This window comes from Sander vitreus, chromosome 23 (assembly GCF_031162955.1).
Source record: "Sander vitreus isolate 19-12246 chromosome 23, sanVit1, whole genome shotgun sequence".
Taxonomy (NCBI): domain Eukaryota; kingdom Metazoa; phylum Chordata; class Actinopteri; order Perciformes; family Percidae; genus Sander; species Sander vitreus.
Genome location: NC_135877.1, coordinates 12493035 through 12514628, shown reverse-complemented (window position 1 = coordinate 12514628; position 21594 = coordinate 12493035). Strand labels below are relative to the sequence as shown.

Genomic DNA, 21594 nt, shown 5'->3' with positions numbered 1-21594 from the left:
GTCCCAGAATAAGCTGGTGGCCTGTTTCTCTTTAGTTCCCAAATGAAGAGACAATCAGTATGTTTTAATTAGCTGAGTTCTCAAGAGGAGAAACCTATTTATTCCAGTTTGGCTCTCAGATGTCTCAACCAAAATACAGATCATCTGGAAATGTGAAAACATCACCAGTATAAACAGATCAGAATGTGGTTTATTGCCAAGTAGGTTTTCATAAACATGCCAATCTTCTGAACACCTATAAGGTATAGCGAAGACTGAGTGGCAGGGTAACACTAGAGGGCGCTATCGAGTCAGTTACAGACTGCTGATTGGTCTGTCATTATCATGAGTCACTGCTGTGTCCCATCCTTTCATTTTTCAGAATTTTTCAGTTGCTACAATACAGGACATTGCCCAGGGAGGTCAAACATACTTGGATAGACCAGAACACAAAGACACCCTGTATGCTGAGCTGAAATGAAAGCTGGGTGTATGTGATCACCATTTTTCTTAACATCCATTGTTGAATTTCAAGACTTCATGTGATGCACAAAGGTCCTCATTTTGGACCTTTGATAAATTATAGTTCTGAATTTATGTTTGAAGACAGTGGTGGAAGAAGACGTTATATCATTTAGATAAAATAACTAAAAAATACTCCATTATAGGTATTAAGTCCTTCATTCAAAATCTTGCTTAAGTAAAAGCATATAGTATAGCAGCAATATGTACTTAAAGTTTCAAATTAAAATGACTTGTTCTGCAGTGAAATAGCCCCTGTGACTAATATATTATTATTATTTTATGACATTATTAGATTGTAACTGATGCATCGGCGCCTAAGTAATAGTTTACTGCTGTAGCTGGTTGAGATTGAACTAGTTTTACTACTCTAGTACTACTACTTTTAGTAGTAGTTCTAGAGTACTAGAGTAATAGAGTATCAGTTAGATAGTTTAGTCAAGTGGTTCCAAACCTGAGGATCGGGCCCCTCTAAAGGGTCCCAAAATTAGATGATTAATGGGGTACAAAAGAAGGAAATAAATAAGTTCTGCTACACAATAACCTTGTTTTTTTTCTAGGGAAATATTGGATAATTGGGCCTCTTTGGGACTCACACCATCTGAGAAATTAAGAAGGAAATGTCTCTTTGGTGGAACTGCTAACAGCTCATAGACATATAAAACATGACAGACACAGGTCTCATAGACATTTCTTTTTCTTAAGAGGACACAAGCCAAAAAGGTTGTTTTAATCTTTAACAATGCATTTTATTTTATAAGCTGTACATGTAGTGTCAAATCTTTATCTGTAAAGTACCTTAACTATTAATAACTATCAGAAAAAGTAGTGGAGTAAATAGGAAAACATTTTATAAAATGTAGTGTATAAAGTAGCATATGGGGGAAATATTTAAGCAAAGTACAAGTAGGCTACCTATACACACACTAATAACCTGCTGCTTCACCATAATTGTACTGCGTACAGCTGTGCAGGTGCTGCATGGCAAACTACAGTAGGCTATGTAGCCTCCTATAACAACAATCAATGTATGTATTTCACCAGATGAGGGCGCTGTTGTCATAGTAACCTCCTCAGCATATTATAGAGTGGCATTCAAAAGTGTATCACCTCAGGAAACGGCTGCATATGGAAAGTGGGAAAACAAGAAGAAAGCAGAAGGGAAATAATTTAGCTCAGCTTCGGGGTTACTTACTGCGTGATCGGTTGGACCAGTTTTAGTCTTGTTACATATTATAATTACCTTTCTGTTTCCAAAAATGTAGCCTATCTCACTTTTTCATTGTTTATTCACCCGCTCAACCTGACTTTGACCCAATATACCCGCCCAATGCAGCATATCAATGAGATGTATATTGAAGGCAGCCAGGTAGATGTGTGTGTGTGTGTGTGTGTGTGTGTGTGTGTGTGTGTGTGTGTGTGTGTGTGTGTGTGTGTGTGTGTGTGTGTGTGTGTGTGTGGTCTATTGTCATGCAGAGACGAGGACATCCGACTCTCTGCTGCTGCTCACCAACATGAGGAACACCCACTGAAATCCTATGAAACCCAACATATCACACTTTACAGGAATATTGATGAGAAGATTAAACATTTCGTTATGTAGGCCTAGGCTGTAATGTTATAATAAACCCACATAGGCCTTTAGAGTGACCTTTTTCCGCGGGAAACTGTCCAGAGTGATAACCCCCACACAAATGGTTTGCAAGCAGCATGTTAAACAGATATTTTTTTATTTTCCATTCGACTAAGATTTTACGCACGCAAAATATGGAAGCCAAATATGTATGTAGGCTATTATTCACGCATTTGTATAAGTGTTTATCAAACTGCGCAACAAACTAAATATAGGTCTACAGGATATAGAGAAGCGATATTATTATTATAGATTATAAAGGTAATTTAAAGTAATTTCTGTGGTTATTAGTGAATGTGGTGACCACCTTGGTGACTTTTTCCTTTGTTATTAGTCTCACAAAGGCTATACTAAACTTCATTTTTTAATGATGAATGTTTTAGCAGTTTCTCCAGGTTTTGGAGGCCCCAGACTAATCTCCCCTGCGTCCACTTTTGGTTGTGGACGCACTCTTTTGAGAAGCACTGAGTCAGATCAAAGAGTCTGTTCTTCTGTAGGTTCGCCGCCCAGTTTGTCTTTGACCGGGATATGAATTGAGGAGAGCTCGCTTCAACACGCCTTTTCTTTACTCTCGGACTTTTCAGGACTCCTGACCGTCTGTCTCTATGTGTGTGTGTGTGTGTGTGTGTGTGTGTGTGTGTGTGTGTGTGTGTGTGTGTGTGTGTGTGTGTGTGTGTGTGTGTGAGGCGGGGTCGTGGTGTGTTGCCTTATATTTTCGCAGACCAAAGAAGAGGGGATTAGACGATTTTTGAAGCACTCACCTTTTATTCAAACAAATTATTCACTTCAGCTAATAAAAGGAATTTGACGCATGGTGAACTTTTTTGAGGTCAATTGGGGGTTTTGCTAAACGTTCAGCCCCCATCGCTCATTCTTTTTCTTTTCTACTTTGAAACATTGTCCTGAATCTATTTTACCCACGTTAGTGACTGTAGCTATACGCATAAACATTATGATACACACATTTTACTTTTTAGTTTTAGATAACTGGAGGAACGGAGGATCCCTGGATGAACAATTAACTGATCACTGGTCAGATAGAAATGATGAAAAAGGCCTTGTTAAGAAACATCTGTTGTTCACATTCAAAACCTTTAAACGTAACATCACAGTGCTTCCAGTCTTGACTCAGCAACATTCAATGTTGACTGCGGCCAATATCCATTTGGTGTCTGCGCACGCACACACGTACCATGCGCGCGTTGTGTATGGCCATCGGGCAGGGGGGTTTCTGGGGTGAAGTGGGGGTGAGAAGAGGAGGAGAGAGAGAGAGAGAGAGAGAGAGAGAGAGAGAGAGAGAGAGAGAGAGAGAGAGATGTGGAGTGGTTGTAAGGGGACAGGAAGGAAGGGAAAGGAACAGTCGCTTTGCTGCTCAATTAGCGTTTTAATCTCCTTGTTAATCTTTCCTCAAGACAACAACGGGACTACACTTTTTACATTGTAGCTTTGCTTCAACAGGAGAGGGAGATCTGTCCTCGCACTTTGCGTAAAACCCAACTGATACCAAACCATTTTACGCACGACTTTTAGCCAGTAAACTTCACTTTTTTTTTTTGCACTTAGCCTCTGACCTTTATGAAAAATGCTTCAGTAATCTCAGCTCGATTCTCAACCACAGTGAAACTCCTTGGGGATTACAAACTCTGCCCTTTTTTGGTTGACCTTTTCAGTTTATTTTGAATGGCAGTTTTGTTTTTGTAGTTTTAAATACTAGAGACTGCAAGGAAAGGAGAAGACCGAGTGAAAGACAAGTGGACTGTAAGAAAATAGACAAGATACACGTGAGTTGGACTCGAACTCACTGTGTCGCCAGCGCTACAGGGTTTGCCTCCAGACGGAGCAGGACGCCTCCTGATTTTCTGCCCATGTCTCAACAGCAGAGCACTTTCCCCAGCACCGGCTGTGTGGCGTTGACGCGGCGGACCATGGACAACAGGCCTGTCCGGAGAAAGCGTAGCGGTGCCGTGCGACATCTGCTGCTGGCAGCCGCCTTCCTCGCCTGCAGCACCCAACTGCTGGTGGTGGATGCCAACTCATGGTGGTGAGTAACTGAACGATCACTGGTGGTGGATTGATTATTATTTTTTGGAAGGTGTTGACGCATAAAAAGTGGATAAACTATGACCTCCATTTAGTGTTAACTATAGGAGAGCAACTTTGACAGATTTCAGAATAAGTTTAGTATAATTATAGTATCATTTTGTATGTGACACAAGCCTTAAAACATGTTTTAAAAAGTTTACTTTCTCATCAAATCCTCCATATGTCTTTTGCTTGTATGCTATTGACAAATGGGAAAATGTGAACAGACTTTGTGTTGCCTCCTGTGTATGTGTGTGTGTGTGTGTGTTTTTGGGGGTGATGTCCCAGTCCTGTGGTAGAGCCCTAACAGTGAATGGAACAAATGTGAGGGCTCTGTCACAATATTTACCCTGGCTGAGCCCCAAATGGCACTGCATGGTGGCCTGCTGCTGTGCCTATAGGACCGACAATTAGCCACACTTGTTTTTGACTTACAAGACAACTATGCAACAATGCAGTTTGGTAATGTAGTGGAGGGTGTGTGCAGGTTAGTGGATGCTTTTGGAGCTCACCTTCCTGTCAGTTTATGTAGAATCAGAATAGGTAGGATAGTTTATAGTTTGCCATATCCATTAAGCAGTGCACTCAACCATCCAATAACACAGGTGTTGCCCAAATCGTGCCATAATTTCATGAATGCATTGATTATTATACATAAGATGATCTACCTGTAGCACTAGATAGGGACAATGTCCACACAATTTGATTTCCCTTGGTTTTGAAAGCCTTTGGATGGCCATTAAAGTGTGAACAGTCAGATTAACTGTCATATTATCTGTGTGTGGGCACAAATTGTCACTCTTTTAAAGCAAAAGTGATTAAAAATGTATGATTAGGGTTCAATGTTTGGGAGAAAAGGACAGAAAAGGAAACAAGATGGGAGTGGTTTCAAAGATGAACACCAGAAGAGTCTATTTATCTACACTTTATAGGCCAGTTGTACTTATAAACTTTAGTCTGAACTTTGTCCTCTACTGCGCTGAGCCCCTCTCAGAGAGGTAGAGTCGTACATCACATAAACCCTGTCATTGCCGCTAATCTTTGATCTTACTGACTTAATATGGCCTCTGTCTCTCCTCAGGTCACTAGCTTTGACCCCGATCCAGCGGCCAGAGATGTATATCATTGGAGCTCAGCCTCTCTGCAGTCAGCTGTCTGGTCTCTCCCAGGTAAGTTTCTGTTCCTGCTTTAGACTTATTTTTTAATACATATTCAATGTTGTAAACATTCTCTCTCATAACTTGAATTCAGTGATGATTATATTCTGATAGAAAAGGAGCTCAGTTTTGCATGTTGTGGCTCTACAGCATCAACGAAAAAGGGAAATGCCTGATCTTCCTCCTCCAACCCTGAGTCTGATGAAATGGTCAAATAAAGAAGAATATCCCCACAGGGACCGCTAAAGTATCAAACCATTAATGTGCTAATCTCCGCTAATCTCTCTGTTGTGCTGCAGGGCCAGAGGAAGCTGTGCCAGCTGTACCAGGACCACATGATCTACATCGGAGACGGAGCCAAGACAGGCATCAAGGAGTGCCAGTACCAGTTCAGACAGAGGAGGTGGAACTGCAGCACTGTGGACAACACATCAGTGTTTGGGCGGGTCATGCAGATTGGTGAGTTCATTGTTTGATGGAATCAGGAAAGGTTGTTGTTATTGTATGTAAATGTATATTTCCTTTCTTAAAAGACCTGATAATCAATTTGCTAGTGATGACAGGTTTTAATTCTGTGTTTTGTTTTGTTGCCTCCCATTCTGTGTGATTGTGTATTTTCAATGTCAATATGTTTTCTGTTGTAAGACAAGAAAATGGGATTTCATCAAGCATGCAAAAGCCCAGAAGTTAAACTCAGACATGTCAACAGCTTCGTTGTGTTATTGGCTATTTTGAAATATAAAATAATCAATGACAGAAACTGTTATAGGTGACATAAACAGGTTAGTCCTGAAAACCAAGCAAGAGTTTTCTGTCATGTTTGTCACCATAATCCTTCTTCTAATCCTTCCTCTAATCTTTTAAACTGCATTCTTTACTACATGGTGGCAGTAAGTAACACACCTATTTCTTGTTTTACATTGTTTTGACTGTTATTATGATTATTAACACAAGGGTTTAGACAGGTCATGCAGCTCAGGGTGTTGAATGTTTTACAGAACAGAAGGGGTCATTTGAGGTCAGTCAAATAGCCAAATAATAATACACCGGTGAACAGCCTCCAATCGCCTAAAATTGAATGTAGCAAGTGAGGGTTGGTAGAGACATCACATTGGACCGGTCATACAGCCTTAGGGTTAGAGTTATGGTCAATTGTCATAATATTCCTGTAATAGAGCATTATGATGTCTTTTTCTGCAAACAGCTTAATTGTGTTTGATTCATTATTTATTCATTACAATATTCAGGGTCCACAGGAGGTCTAAACATTTTTCCAGAGTGTTTAAGTATAGTCAGAATTTAAAGTAGGCTATTCTTATTGTAGGAATATTTAGTATTTATATCTTCGTTTTTACTGTAGGATTTTCCTAGTTCCTGCAAGTATGTGGTTGTTTTTCGCAACATCTATTAGTCTATGGGATTATAGTAGATTTAGCTATTTTGTCATAAAGGAAACAAATACTTTAAGATGACTAAAATGCTTTTTATTAGGCCTATTAATTGTGGTATTCATAAAATTTTACTGAGAAGAGCCTGTGATTCCAAATAGCACAGAAACTTTTGCCCGGAAGATTACCAGCTCACTTGCCGTTCCCACATTGCGCATGCGCAATGAAATGGACTGCAATGGACTTTCTCAGTAAAACCGAAGACACCAACACTCGCGCGAGGCGGTTTTCAAAACGCATAAAAACTAGAAAATTAAGAGCAACAAAAAAAACAACAACGTGTAATCTCTATGCAGTGGTTTTAGTAAGTATCCACCAGTAGTTCAGATCCTGGATCAGTATCAGTGCTTCTAATTCCCAGCAGGCGATGTGGGAAACCTCTCATCAACAAGTAAGTGTCAAATCCGCTGCGGGCAGTCAGACGAGGTGTTTGCTGCTCTTTCTGTCTCCGTCCCTCTCTGCCTGTCTCTCTATTGACAGTCAGTCTATCTCCAGGTTTATATGGAGGTGTTAGTCGGTCCATTGTCCCGCGGCTCCTCTTTTGAAATGCGCTGATGAGCTGACACCGAGCCGGCAGATCCGGACCTGCTATTTGAAGTCTGGGCTCCGCAGTCTCATAAACCACTCGTCCCCTCTCTCTCTCTTTATCCTGCTGCATAATATGTACGCGCATCCTGACTGGGACACTGCTCCGAAAACCTGAATGAATAGCTCACACGCCTCAGCTCTGCATGCATACCTGCCTGTCTGGCTGGCTGCTGTTGATTCCAGGCTATGGGCATAATATAATAGAGCGATACTATGGGCTACAAATAACACAGGAAAGCACTTTAAGTATACAACACTATGGGTAAATACACAAACACACCTTTACCCTATAATGTTTCATTTGGAACAAAGTGTTATAGGCCTACTATAGAAGATGCAGAATACTATAGAAGACTTTACGCCTAAACTGATTATTACTGACACGTATAATATGCTTAAAGAAAAATATTGAAATAATAACTGACAATTGTGTACATGTATTTCATTCTATTAGTTTATTTGAAAGGGACGTGCACATTGGTGAAAAAAGCTATAATTGTTAATGTGTCATAATTAGCATAAAAGGCTAATTTTGCCTCTTGTGTTTAAAGAAAGCATCCTAACAATAGAATAAAACAACATAACAGCCAAAGTAAGATCAAAACCACCACATTGGTAACAAGGTGCAACTGCAGGAACGTTCTAAAATTCTATAGAGGCCAAACACATGACACTATAAAGTCAGTTTTCTGTAGCAACATTACAAGAATATAGAGAAACTAAAAAATATGATAATGTAAGAGGCCACTAAACTCATAAGAGCAGGGCCAACATCCATGAATAAGGACATTTTGTTAGGACTTCTCTGTGATGTCTAATATAATTTGAAGAGAGAAATGTCACCCTATAATTATCTAAAATAAATCTCACTGTGGTCTTTGTAAATGCAGTCTCAACCAGAAATACCACAGGGCTCTTCGCTGTTCACATGTAAATTTTCAGTTTCAGAGTACTTAGCATCCTACCTGTCAGGCAGTCGTCTTTGTCCTTTTTGTGTATTAATGCAAAGAATAGACATGCATTTTGTGTTGTGTATTCCACAGTGTTAGATGGTGTTAGTCTTGAGAGTGAACAGAAATCATTAATATGGTATTGTGTGTTGAATACTAGCCTATGCATCAAGGCAACTACAAAGAGTAACAGCAGTCTGAGTAGAGAAAGGTTTTCCTTTAATTGTTTATTTGAAATTGAGTAGATTTAGTCAGAAGAATCCATATTTTGTGGTTCAACGTTAACATTACAAGTATGTCTACATGTTAGTAAAGGTAAATAACCATGTACCTGCATGTATAGGTCTTCGTAGTGCAACAAGGGAGAATGAATGCCTGTGCCTGAGCAGTGATTGACACACAGTTAGACCCCCCCCCCGGCCCTGATTGGTGCATCTGAACAGGGAGCGGTGGATTTTTGCAAATCACACTACAGGCTGTAGGTGGTGCCAGAGAAGCCAGATTGATTTTTAAATTACCTGCTTCATGTAGTTCTACTCGAACATAGGGTCAGTTTCAGCAAATATGACAAAAAGTTAGTTTTATAAGGCTTACCTACTGCACCTTTAAAGGGTCAGTTAACCCAAATTACAATACATTACCTCTAGTGGTACCCATGCAGATAGTTTTAATTAATTTGGCGGAGATTTGAGGTGTCCATTTCAGAATTTTCTGCCTTTACCTCAATTCAATGGAGATGGTTTTATTGGTGGTGTTCACTGCATTAAAAAAAATTACATTTAGTTGCAACATTTCTTACCTTCTTTTTACTCTGAATAATCCACAGAACTGTTCAACAGAGTAACAGGAACTGTTTCCGGAAAGAGGTGTTAACATTAGGGTTGACTAGCCAGAACTACAGGTGTACCCAAAGGCCAAGTACATGAGAAAAACTTTTATTTTTAGTTAATTAAATGCTGCACGTATGCTGCATGTATTATGAATCACTGAGTTGGTGTTTAAAGTTGTAAGAGTTTAACCAGGTACAGAGTTAGAACCTGAAATCACATCTATAGTCTATTGTTGTGGGGCTGTTTGGTGTGTGTGTGTGTGTGTGTGTGTGTGTGTGTGTGTGTGTGTGTGTGTGTGTGTGTGTGCGTGCGTGCGTGCATGCGTGTGTAAGTGTTGGGGGGAGGGGTTAACCTGAGCAGTTACCCATGTTTCCTGTCAGTAAACACACACATTCCCTACAGCCCTAAATAAAAAAAAACATGATGGCCATCATGACAAAACGTAACTTACTGTTTGTGTATAAGTGTTATCTACTGTTACTCTACTTACTAACTCAAGTTTTTATAAGTTATACATATCTAAATATTTATAATATAAATACTTTTTTTCTTCTCTCTATCAGGTTCCAGGGAAACAGCCTTCACTTATGCCATCAGCGCGGCCGGCGTGGTCAACGCCATCAGCCGAGCGTGCCGCGAGGGCGAGCTCTCCACCTGCGGCTGTAGTCGTGCCGCTCGACCCCGTGATCTGCCCCGCGATTGGCTGTGGGGCGGCTGCGGCGACAACGTGCATTATGGCTACCGATTTGCCAGGGAGTTCGTGGACGCCAGGGAGAGGGAGAAGAACTACCCACGTGGTTCTGCTGAGCACGCCAGAACACTGATGAACCTGCAGAATAATGAAGCAGGGAGACAGGTACGGGAGACACAACACACATTTGTTTTTGTCTTCAAAAATATTCTGGAAATTAAAATTTAGTGAAGTAAGGATGCGGTTAAGAAGTGTGTAGCCCCACTTCTTAACCGTATCCTATATCTGCATGTCTGTAAGGAATCTGCATGTCTGTAAGGAATGTGTGTGCCTTACCTGGCAGTGTGTGTGTGTGTGTGTGTGTGTGTGTGTGTGTGTGTGTGTGCGCGTGCACGTGCGTGCGTGTGTTTGTAAGTTATTTATTGGGAGGGTCCAAATGGTATAACTGCTAACGCCCTTGGAGTCGGGCTAGGTCGCCAGGTCAATGCACATTCCAATGAAGTAACACACACTCGTAAAAGCTCATAATACACACACATGAATGTAGCAACACAATGGAAAATAACATGCTTGATTGTATGATGAGATTAAGTAAAATTTGGGGAACGTGCAATAGCACATGAAAGGGAGTGATGGATGGTCAGATGGATGGATAAATGATGGATAAATGATGGTGGTATGTTTGTGGTAAACTAGCATGCTGGGGTTCCTGAGGTTTTTTGGCCCTCTCTGGTTGCCATACAGCATTGATTAGAAGCTCCAAACTTGATATTGGAGCTAAATGTGTTTGGAAACGCTTTCAGGTGGAGAGAAATGCACTAAAATAAACCTTTCACCTTCGACTAGGCCATACGCACACACACACACACACACACACACACACACACACACACACACACACACACACACACACACACACACACACACACATATACACCTTCCTCGTAAAGGTACATTTTCCCGTTCTGGTACACATCAGGATCAGGAGAATGTGTTTATCTTCAGTTAGAGGAGCTTTAAGCTGTTTGCAAGACAAAGACGCTGTCTGTGTGTGTGTGTGTGTGTGTGTGTGTGTGTGTGTGTGTGTGTGTGTGTGTGTGCGTGTGTGTGTCAGGGGTCAAAGGTGAGGGTCTGGAGAGGTTGTGTTTCTGCCGAGGGTCCCATTGGGGCTATAGGAGAGTGTATGAGAGAGAAAGATCTGTTGCTACAGCCTTGTATTAACACACATGCACACACACACACACACACACACATACACACAGAGAGTTCCTCTGCCTTTCTGTAACACACACAGACTCTTTTGAATGAATTTTCCTCCTCTCTACTTTTTGATCCATGGTTTTCATTGTTGTCGATCCATCGAAACGGAAGAGAGGAGAAGAGGGAGATGAAAAGGAGAGCGAGTGAGAGGAAGACAGTTTCTCTCTTCCTCTTCATCCCCTCTTCTCTCTTTCTTTTCGTGGACACGCCAGTTTGTCCCTATGCAGGATTTGTCTTGCTTGGTTGAACAAGGCAAACCGCAGAGCTTTTGTGGAGGTGACAGGGGCGTGCCGCTGTGTGTGTGTGTGGGTGTGTGTGTGTGTGTGTGTGTGTGTGTGTGTGTCTGTGTGTGTGTGCGTGCGTGTGTGTGTGTGCGTGTGTGATGATGTGTGTGTGTGTGTGTGTGTGTGTGTGTGTGTGTGTGTGTGTGTGTGTGTGTGTGCGTGCGTGCATGCGTGTGTAAGTGTTGGGGGGAGGGGTTAACCTGAGCAGTTACCCATGTTTCCTGTCAGTAAACACACACATTCCCTACAGCCCTAAATAAAAAAAAACATGATGGCCATCATGACAAAACGTAACTTACTGTTTGTGTATAAGTGTTATCTACTGTTACTCTACTTACTAACTCAAGTTTTTATAAGTTATACATATCTAAATATTTATAATATAAATACTTTTTTTCTTCTCTCTATCAGGTTCCAGGGAAACAGCCTTCACTTATGCCATCAGCGCGCCCGGCGTGGTCAACGCCATCAGCCGAGCGTGCCGCGAGGGCGAGCTCTCCACCTGCGGCTGTAGTCGTGCCGCTCGACCCCGTGATCTGCCCCGCGATTGGCTGTGGGGCGGCTGCGGCGACAACGTGCATTATGGCTACCGATTTGCCAGGGAGTTCGTGGACGCCAGGGAGAGGGAGAAGAACTACCCACGTGGTTCTGCTGAGCACGCCAGAACACTGATGAACCTGCAGAATAATGAAGCAGGGAGACAGGTACGGGAGACACAACACACATTTGTTTTTGTCTTCAAAAAATATTCTGGAAATTAAAATTTAGTGAAGTAAGGATGCGGTTAAGAAGTGTGTAGCCCCACTTCTAACCGTATCCTATATCTGCATGTCTGTAAGGAATCTGCATGTCTGTAAGGAATGTGTGTGCCTTACCTGGCAGTGTGTGTGTGTGTGTGTGTGTGTGTGTGTGTGTGTGTGTGCGTACGTGCACGTGCGATGCGTGTGTTTGTAAGTTATTTATTGGGAGGGTCCAAATGGTATAACTGCTAACGCCCTTGGAGTCGGGCTAGGTCGCCAGGTCAATGCACATTCCAATGAAGTAACACACACTCGTAAAAGCTCATAATACACACATATGAATGTAGCAACACAATGGAAAATAACATGCTTGATTGTATGATGAGATTAAGTAAAATTTGGGGAACGTGCAATAGCACATGAAAGGGAGTGATGGATGGTCAGATGGATGGATAAATGATGGATAAATGATGGTGGTATGTTTGTGGTAAACTAGCATGCTGGGGTTCCTGAGGTTTTTTTGGCCCTCTCTGGTTGCCATACAGCATTGATTAGAAGCTCCAAACTTGATATTGGAGCTAAATGTGTTTGGAAACGCTTTCAGGTGGAGAGAAATGCACTAAAATAAACCTTTCACCTTCGACTAGGCCATACGCACACACACACACACACACACACACACACACACACACACACACACACACACACACACACACACACACACACACACACACACACACATATACACCTTCCTCGTAAAAGGTACATTTTCCCGTTCTGGTACACATCAGGATCAGGAGAATGTGTTTATCTTCAGTTAGAGGAGCTTTAAGCTGTTTGCAAGACAAAGACGCTGTCTGTGTGTGTGTGTGTGTGTGTGTGTGTGTGTGTGTGTGTGTGTGTGTGTGTGTGCGTGTGTGTGTCAGGGGTCAAAGGTGAGGGTCTGGAGAGGTTGTGTTTCTGCCGAGGGTCCCATTGGGGCTATAGGAGAGTGTATGAGAGAGAAAGATCTGTTGCTACAGCCTTGTATTAACACACATGCACACACACACACACACACACATACACACAGAGAGTTCCTCTGCCTTTCTGTAACACACACAGACTCTTTTGAATGAATTTTCCTCCTCTCTACTTTTTGATCCATGGTTTTCATTGTTGTCGATCCATCGAAACGGAAGAGAGGAGAAGAGGGAGATGAAAAGGAGAGCGAGTGAGAGGAAGACAGTTTCTCTCTTCCTCTTCATCCCCTCTTCTCTCTTTCTTTTCGTGGACACGCCAGTTTGTCCCTATGCAGGATTTGTCTTGCTTGGTTGAACAAGGCAAACCGCAGAGCTTTTGTGGAGGTGACAGGGGCGTGCCGCTGTGTGTGTGTGTGTGTGGGTGTGTGTATGTGTGTGTGTGTGTGTGTGTCTGTGTGTGTGTGCGTGCGTGCGTGCGTGTGTGTGTGTATACGCTCAGCTTCATTTGATTTGTGTGGAAGGCGGATAACATGGTCGTCTGTGTGTACAAGCGTCTGGAGACAGAGACGCAGGGTGAGGGATGGACCTCCGTCACACTCCCCCGACTCTCAAAGACCTACCCACACACACACACACACACACACACACACACACACACACACACCACACACACACACAGCCACCCAGGTCCACTGTCTCCGTTTCACACAAATCAAATGAGGCAGGGCTTGTCACATAGAGACCAAAACAACTAGATGTACATTCCCAGTCTAAAGACAATAACAGGACACCTCTGCTCTGAACACAGAAGTAAACTTTCAAATGTATCTGTCAACCTGTGGATCACTTTGCTGCTCTTCTTAACTGTTTTGATTTAATACATTTTATGTATGTTTGGAACCAAAGAAAAGCACAAGAATGTGTTATTCTAAGTACTTATGTCCACTTTGGTCCTCATATCATTTCTTAAACACACACAAATGTGTTTTAAATTGTGGCCGGGTTGATTCAGTGGGTAGAGCAGGCGCACATATACTTTATGCCTCCACGCAGAGGTCCAGGGTTTGAATCCGAACTGTGACGGTTTCCTGCATGTCTTCCCCCTCTCTCTCCCCCCTCTCCCCTTTGTCACCTAGCTGTCCTGTCAATTAAAGGCGGAAAAGCCCAAAAAAATAATCTTAAATTGTGACCAAGAACACTGGGTTTTCAAATGATACCAAACATGTCATGATTAATTGCATGGAAATTGCACAAAATAATGCACAAAACCTACAGAATTTTTCTATTCAATGTAATATTATAGCTGTTTAAAATTACATTTTAGGCTTAAATATTTCACTCAACAGAAATATGATAAACAGTAGCTTCTATTAATTGATGTCACAGGCAAATACAGTTTACATTTTCTGTTTCTTTCAAGCTATTTAAAGGGAAGTTTAAGAGAAAAATCTTATCCTCAGTTTGTTTCAGTGCAATCATGTACATTTAAAAAATGATCTTTGATTTGCAAGCAGAAGCAGTTCTTTACAAAAAAGGTAGAAACATCAGGGAGAGCAGCAGAGGAGGACAGAAACACTAAGAGCTGGGTAAATAAAGCAAACCGCATGTCACAAAATGACCTTAAAACAAAAGTTAAGATTAAATTTAATAACAGTATTTTTGATTGTAACAACATGAAGATACGGAAGGAAAATGTGTCCCACTTCTTGGTTATCTTAACTCCTCATTCATTGCTTATTGTGTCACAAAGGGTGGGCTATTTTCTCTATTTCTGCCCCATTTTAGTACTGACTCCACACACACACACACACACACACACACACACACACGGCTCCTAACCCCTATCCCTGTCTGAGCAGAACCTATTGTGCCTGACACAGAGACCGTGTCTCCATCACGGATGACTGACCGTGTGTGTGTGTGTGTGTGTGTGTGTGTGTGTGTTCCAGTGTCACTGCGCCCAGCAGGCACGACCCACCAAATAGCTCAGTATGATGCAGGACACACACAGGCAGACACACAGAGTGTATGCATGGTTTGAATTTGACAGCAAGAGGTTATTGGCAGCTTGTAATATTAATAACGGGAATAATAATGAGCTGTTTCTATAGTACCATTCAAAGGCTGTAGCTCAAATTCATGAATCAAGCAATGGACATGTACAAAATAACAACAGCAATAGCATTAAAGTACAGAAAACTTAACATAAAAGACTGCATAGAGAGAAAGAATTGCAAAATGAACGGAAGTAGATCTTGTTTCAGGCTGTTTCTCAAAACCTCCCACTGATATCAAAACATCTTCTTCCTAATATCCTTGAAATGTTATCCACAATGTGGGACCATAGATAAAAAATCCTAATTTTCTTGTTACTGTGGTTGTGAACCTCTAATAAACCTCACAGAATGGGATCTGAGGAAACAAAGGGCTCGTAAAACAACAAGGAGTCATAAAATATGAGGATTTCCTCCTGATGATGTGTGTATGAAACTAATTCTAACTTTGAAAAACCCATTTACACCTATTAACTCCTCTCTTACTGTGAGCAATAAAGAGATATTCAGAGAAATGCGTGATACTTTCCTAAATAGCAGTTAAATAGTTTTTTTAGAAAGTTGCCCTTTTTCTTTGCCATTTGAATTCAAACTTTTGTAAAATGTGTGGAAATATTAAAAACAGAACCACAAAAGTTCAAAATAAGACTTCAAGCTTTACAAAATGTCATTGTCCCCTGCTCTCTCACGGGGTCACAGGGGTCGAGCCACAGGATTGGAGGGTGCCGAGTGCTATGCCTGCTGGGTAGTAAAGTAGAGGAGAGGGGAGGAGGGGTGGGAGGTGGGGGACGGGGTTGTTTGGGATGCAAGGGTTAACAGAGGTGAGAAGGTAATTGAGATCAGGAAATGTGAGGAGTGATGGGTTTCATTTGTGTGAGGGGAAAAGTAGGAATCAGAAATAACTGATTCAGCAAGTATGATGGGAACGGCATTGGTTCAAACACGAAAAATAACACAATGCGCAATTAGTGACATAGCACATGGTATAGTGTGTGTGTGTGTGTGTGTGTGTGTGTGTGTGTGTGTGTGTGTGTGTGTGTGTGTTGAGGAGGGGTGTGTTATGTGACTTGTTTATTGAATACTGCTTTACTTGCCTGGTGGAGCAGCAGGGGTGTGAAGGGCTCCCCCTAAAGTCCACCGCTGCCACGACCATAAATCTTGTATTTCCTGTTCTGTTTTCTAAGCATATGTGAGCATGTGTTAAAAAAAAGTCCCAGCCAAAACAATTTGCACACTCATATTGCAAAGAAATAGTGAAAATACATGAAGATAATGTTGCAAGATCTGGAGATAGTGCCTTAGATGATGGGTCCGTGTTTTTGGATAAAAAAAAATAGGCTGTTTAGTTTTAAATTAGGCAGGATTTTGCCGGATCTAGAACAGCAAATGATGCTGTATGCATGAAGAAAGTAATAAATGGCAAATAAGTGAGTCTATCCCATGATCTCTCTATTATAGGATGACTTCACTGACTTTATAGCTAAACTAATAATATGTCATCTTGTAGTTTTCTTTTTAAAATGACTGCTTTCTAACTCGGAGCTGTGTGGGAAACTGAATTTACAATAGAGCCACATTTCTACATTAGTAGTAGCTCTTCTATTCTCAGTTAGCTGTATGTTTTTGTTTGGTGGAATTGTACTGACAGCCGTGTCGAAGAACAGCGCATGGAGCAAACATCTTTTCTTTGTTTTTCTTTGCTTTGCATCTTCCCCCTTTGGTTATATATTTTACCGCACATTTTAACAGGAGGGGGTTTTGGTGACAGAAAACCGGAGTCAGAAATATTTCTACATTTGTTGGTGTATGAAGCTAATTTTGGAGAAAAAGTCCCTCAGGAGGTGTAGCAGTGCATGGACAAGTGTGTAGCTGGCACATGTGGATCCAAGTGGATGTGGTGTCTCACCTTTCAGCCATTAATACATTTTTTGGCAGCAGTAGCTTAAACGAATTGTGAAAATGACCCAAAGCTCCATAGTCCATTAATAAAAACAATATAAAAAGAATATCTGTCATCTGAATTTACCTTAATTTCTCCAGGAGCAGTTTGTTGAACACATATATTCTGCATTACTCGGAGTGTTACCCATGTTGACCACTAGATGGCAGCAGCGTAGTAGCAAATATAACAGTAGGTCCACAGCACAACATGCAAGCTTCAGACTGGCCTGGATCCAGTCATGAGCCCCCCCACATTTAGAATTTATTTTTTTAGAATCATTTTTCTTTTCTTCCCTTTATTATTTTGTCTTTTTACATTACAATTATCATTTGATTTATAAGAAAGTCAAAATCAAAGCTATAAAGTGCCTTTTTATTTCCCTTTTGCTATTCAGCAAGCTAGACATTTAACTAACGTGAAAGCACAGTTGACCTAGAGTACAGATGTTTAATGTTACTGTTCTCTCTGTATAGATAAGATAGTGTTAAAATCAGGTATAAACCAAACAAGCACATCTTTTTAACATTTTGTGTTTTTCTCTCACTCCACCAGGCGGCCTATAACCTTGCAAATGTGGCCTGTAAGTGTCACGGCGTCTCAGGTTCCTGCAGTCTGAAGACATGTTGGCTCCAGCTGGCCGACTTCAGAAGTGTTGGAGAGTTCCTGAAGGAGAAGTACGACAGTGCAGCTGCCATGCGCATTGGACGCAAGGTATTGAACTCATAGCAGATAAATCACTCCTTCTAGAGTGTCATGGACAAAAACAGAATAAGCCTGAAAAATAATCCTAAATGTCTCTCTAACGGATTCTTTCCACGTATACCAGGGCAAGCTGGAGCTGGTAGACAAACGCTTCAACACCCCGACCCCGGATGATCTGGTCTACATCGACACCAGCCCTGACTACTGCCTCCGCAACGAGACCACAGGCTCGCTGGGCACGCTGGGCCGTCTCTGCAACAAAACCTCGGAGGGCATGGACGGCTGCGAACTCATGTGCTGCGGCAGAGGATACGACCAGTTCAAGACCTACAAGCACGAGCGCTGCCACTGCAAGTTCCACTGGTGCTGCTACGTCAAGTGCAAGCGTTGCACAACGCTCGTGGACCAGTTTGTGTGTAAATAGTACCCTGACACATGATAGACGATTGGAAGGGGATGAAAAAGGAGGAAAGGGAGAGTAGATGAAGAGGTGACGGGATGATGGATGGGTGAAGGGTAGATTTTCAGGGTTTTGTTCAGGAAACGTTAAGACACAGAAGTTCTATTTTCTGACCAGTTTCCTTCTCTCCTCCATTTATAAATCTCCTGCCTTTTTTACATGAAGAGCAAAAGCTGCATAACACCTGCGTGGCCATTTTTATTTGTGTGTGTGAACAGCACAATGATGGGGAAATGGGAAGAAGAACAGATGGATGGGAAGGTGGACACAAGTAGGAAGCGAGGAGGAATGTGATTTCTTCCACACTATTTTACAACGGAGAGTCCTGTTTCTCACCCCTCCACCATCACTTTCTGCTTTCCTGTATAATATCCTGATCACAACCCTGTAGGAAGGAGGGACGGAAAGGAAAGGAAGGACAAAACTAAATGGATGAACACAGAAGGACAGCAAGGATAAGTGGACCCTAGAAGTGGACACATAGTGTGATAACAAAGATATGAGAGCTCAAATAAATATATAATTAAATAATAAATAAACATACAACTCTGATTGTTATTTAAAGAGACTCGAACAAACCTCAGGCACACTTTGGACTTATAAAACGTGTGTGTTCATATACTCTGGAATCCCACAAATCAGTACAGTTCTTTGAAGCCATGTAATCGCTGACTGGTGTCACCGTCTCTCTTTCAAAGAACTTTTGACCTTTAACCCTGCAAGAGAACTTCATGCATATGTGAGTTGTGCTGACGTTGCTCAAACACTTGCAATACCGACAGAGAACACCAGAAATGCAGCAGGTGGAAGAGGAATCACCTATTGGGGGTGCAAAACAGAAAGGGGGTGAATGGAGGGGAATAGAGAAAAGTGGGAAAAAAGTTTAAATAAAGTGACTTTGGGTGATTATTTTGCAGGTGACAGTTTCATAAGCCACTCAACTGAATTTCCAGCTGCAGGTTTCTGTTTAAAAATGCAATAAAAACACTTAATCTTCAAGTCAAAAAGGACTAACGACTTACAGGACACACTCTATCCATTTATCTCTGTGTAACAACGGCTGTTAGAGCAGATTTCCGGCACCTGTCCTGACAAGTGTGTCTGCGCAGGTTAATGAAGCTCGCATGGGCAGCGTCCTTCATCTGACAGTGAAGTGAGCGAGACCTCCATTAGTGAGATTAATGTGCTGTGTCTGCCTTAATGAACCCGCACTAAGAGACACGTTCACTGTGAGTGGACCTCTTCATCACATGTTATGTAACTTAAGTCAACAAAAAGCCCTGTGCTGTGGATTTTTGGCAGTTTTGCCACCAATTTACCATTTTATAATACTGTTATACCATGAATTTTGCAACTTGTATGGGTTGGGTTGAGACTATTTTAAGTGTATAATGTAATCCAATCAATAGACGCAGTTGATAACAACATGAAGAGGACAAAGTAAGCAGAAGAGGACTGAACATGCTGTGGAAAAATGAATGTGTGAGCGTTAAAAAAACAGAGGACTGCAATTTATTACGTGCTACTTTAAAAAAAAAAAAAAAAGATCAGAAAAGAAGGTATATTTTATTATTGTTTTTCATTTCATTTGTTTTTTCTGTGTTTTATACATGAGTATTATTGTGTACTCTTTTGATAAACTAGTCTTCAACAATGAGGCTTTGTTCTGTTCTTGCGTCTGCTGCAGTTCTTTTGGAAAGTCTGTTTTCACCAACTTGACCAGCACAGACCAGTCATTTCCATGATGTTTTGGGAAAAGATGCTGCAGTTGCTAAATAGTGAAGTAATGCAGTACAAGAAAGTGAATTACAGTAGTGCCATCACAACAACACTGCCAAAATTATAAATGAAATAAAGCATCCACAGCTAATAGAAAACAAAGTCACTTAAATGACACAAATGAAAGAAATTAACGATTACAGTAAGTCATTCTAGACTGAAGCACTGGCTAAATGTCTTTTGTTTCACTAATTATAGTTTGTAGCAAGTCGTTTGTAATGTTATGTGCAGTATTTTTGTATTAAGGAATTAAATCTCTAACTAAAACATCGGTAGATGAGGTGACAATGATGCAGAATTGGCTTTTACAATCAACAATTTACGAGTTTGATAAATGGCATCGTAATGTCATCATCTCACGGCATAAAATTACAAAATGTTGCAAGGAATAAATGACACGCCAAACCAAATTCATGTTTTAGCCATGAAAACTGCGACTTTTCCACTCAAGTTAGCAGACTGATGGGGTGTTAGTGTGACAAGGCCTCTGAATAAACTCATCGCCCGACACTAACACTATTTAACTGTCTGCTGAAAACTGTTGGATTTTTAATTAAGTTCCTTATACCTGCTCATTTCTCATGATTAATGAGTGCAGTTTTTCAAGTAACCCATGGATCCATCAATCTCGATCATATCAGTATTACAGCACTGACATGAGCAGATAATCTGAATGTTTTCATGTTTAATACCACATGACAAATTGTGTTCATATGTATGTATTGTTTCTCACACAAAAAAGTAAAATGTGTATGTTTGTAAACTTGTTCGCCGTCTTTTTGCACTCAAGGATGTGATTTATTATGGCCATTCTCTCTGATTTCCTTTTCTCACGCCTCCTCGAGACCTTTGATCCCATCAAATAGACAAACTTCCATCCCAAAGCTTCCTTGACTCCTCATCTGCTCCATGGAGGCCTGGCTGCTTTCCACTCTTGCTTTTCAAATTTTTTTTTTTTTGTCCATATGTTTTAGACTCTCTTGTGGTTACTTTATGGCACCAGCAGTGCAACTTCAGCTCTTCTCTGTAACTCTATAAAATGCTCCAGCAGCTTTGCTGAACTACTTCTAACAACTTTCAGCACTGATTGTCAAGCTCATACTCATGGCTAAGCTAGTCTGTACAGTGACCTAACTAACAATCCTTTTACTTTCAGCTGCTCACCGCTAATTGGATTAGACCACTGACCAGAGCAGCATGACCGACCTGTTGTTCTGTCTCGGTCTGTGTAATCCTCCTCACCTGATAGAGGACTCGGTTTCTCAACACAGACAAAACTACTACTGTTGCTTCTGATTATGCCTACAAAGACTTTAATGTATTAATTCTACATTGATGGTTTATGCGTTTGTCTGATAGTGTTGTGAAGTGTGTCTGTGCACGTGTGTGTTTGCTGAAGATTAGACCAGCGTAAGTGTAATCTGGTTGTGTCTCTGATCCTTTTCACCTGACAGCCATCTGCTGCGGTGATGCTGCTAATTTTATTGTGCTTGTCATCTCTGAAACAAAAAAAAACAAAAAGTCAGGTTCT

General features: G+C 41.3%; 1 protein-coding gene across 1 annotated transcript; it reads left to right on the top strand.

Annotated features, from left to right (window-relative positions):
* The first annotated feature begins 3448 nt into the window (after nucleotides 1–3448).
* On the top strand, nucleotides 3449–19941 carry wnt5b (wingless-type MMTV integration site family, member 5b). Its single transcript, XM_078242898.1, has 6 exons — nucleotides 3449–4175; nucleotides 5298–5385; nucleotides 5673–5832; nucleotides 9753–10045; nucleotides 17675–17833; nucleotides 17949–19941. The coding sequence occupies exons 1-6, from the start codon at nucleotides 4000–4002 to the stop codon at nucleotides 18246–18248; spliced, it is 1176 nt and encodes a 391-aa protein (XP_078099024.1). The 5' UTR covers nucleotides 3449–3999; the 3' UTR covers nucleotides 18249–19941.
* Nucleotides 19942–21594: the final 1653 nt, after the last annotated feature.

Bases quoted from the DNA above. Each gene is read 5' to 3' on its own strand.
- wnt5b (XM_078242898.1), top strand. From the start codon at position 4,000: ATGTCTCAACAGCAGAGCACTTTCCCCAGCACCGGCTGTGTGGCGTTG. The intron at 4,176-5,297 runs GTGAGTAACTGA...GTCTCTCCTCAG, and splicing joins GTGGATGCCAACTCATGGTG to GTCACTAGCTTTGACCCCGA. The intron at 10,046-17,674 runs GTACGGGAGACA...TCACTCCACCAG, and splicing joins ATAATGAAGCAGGGAGACAG to GCGGCCTATAACCTTGCAAA.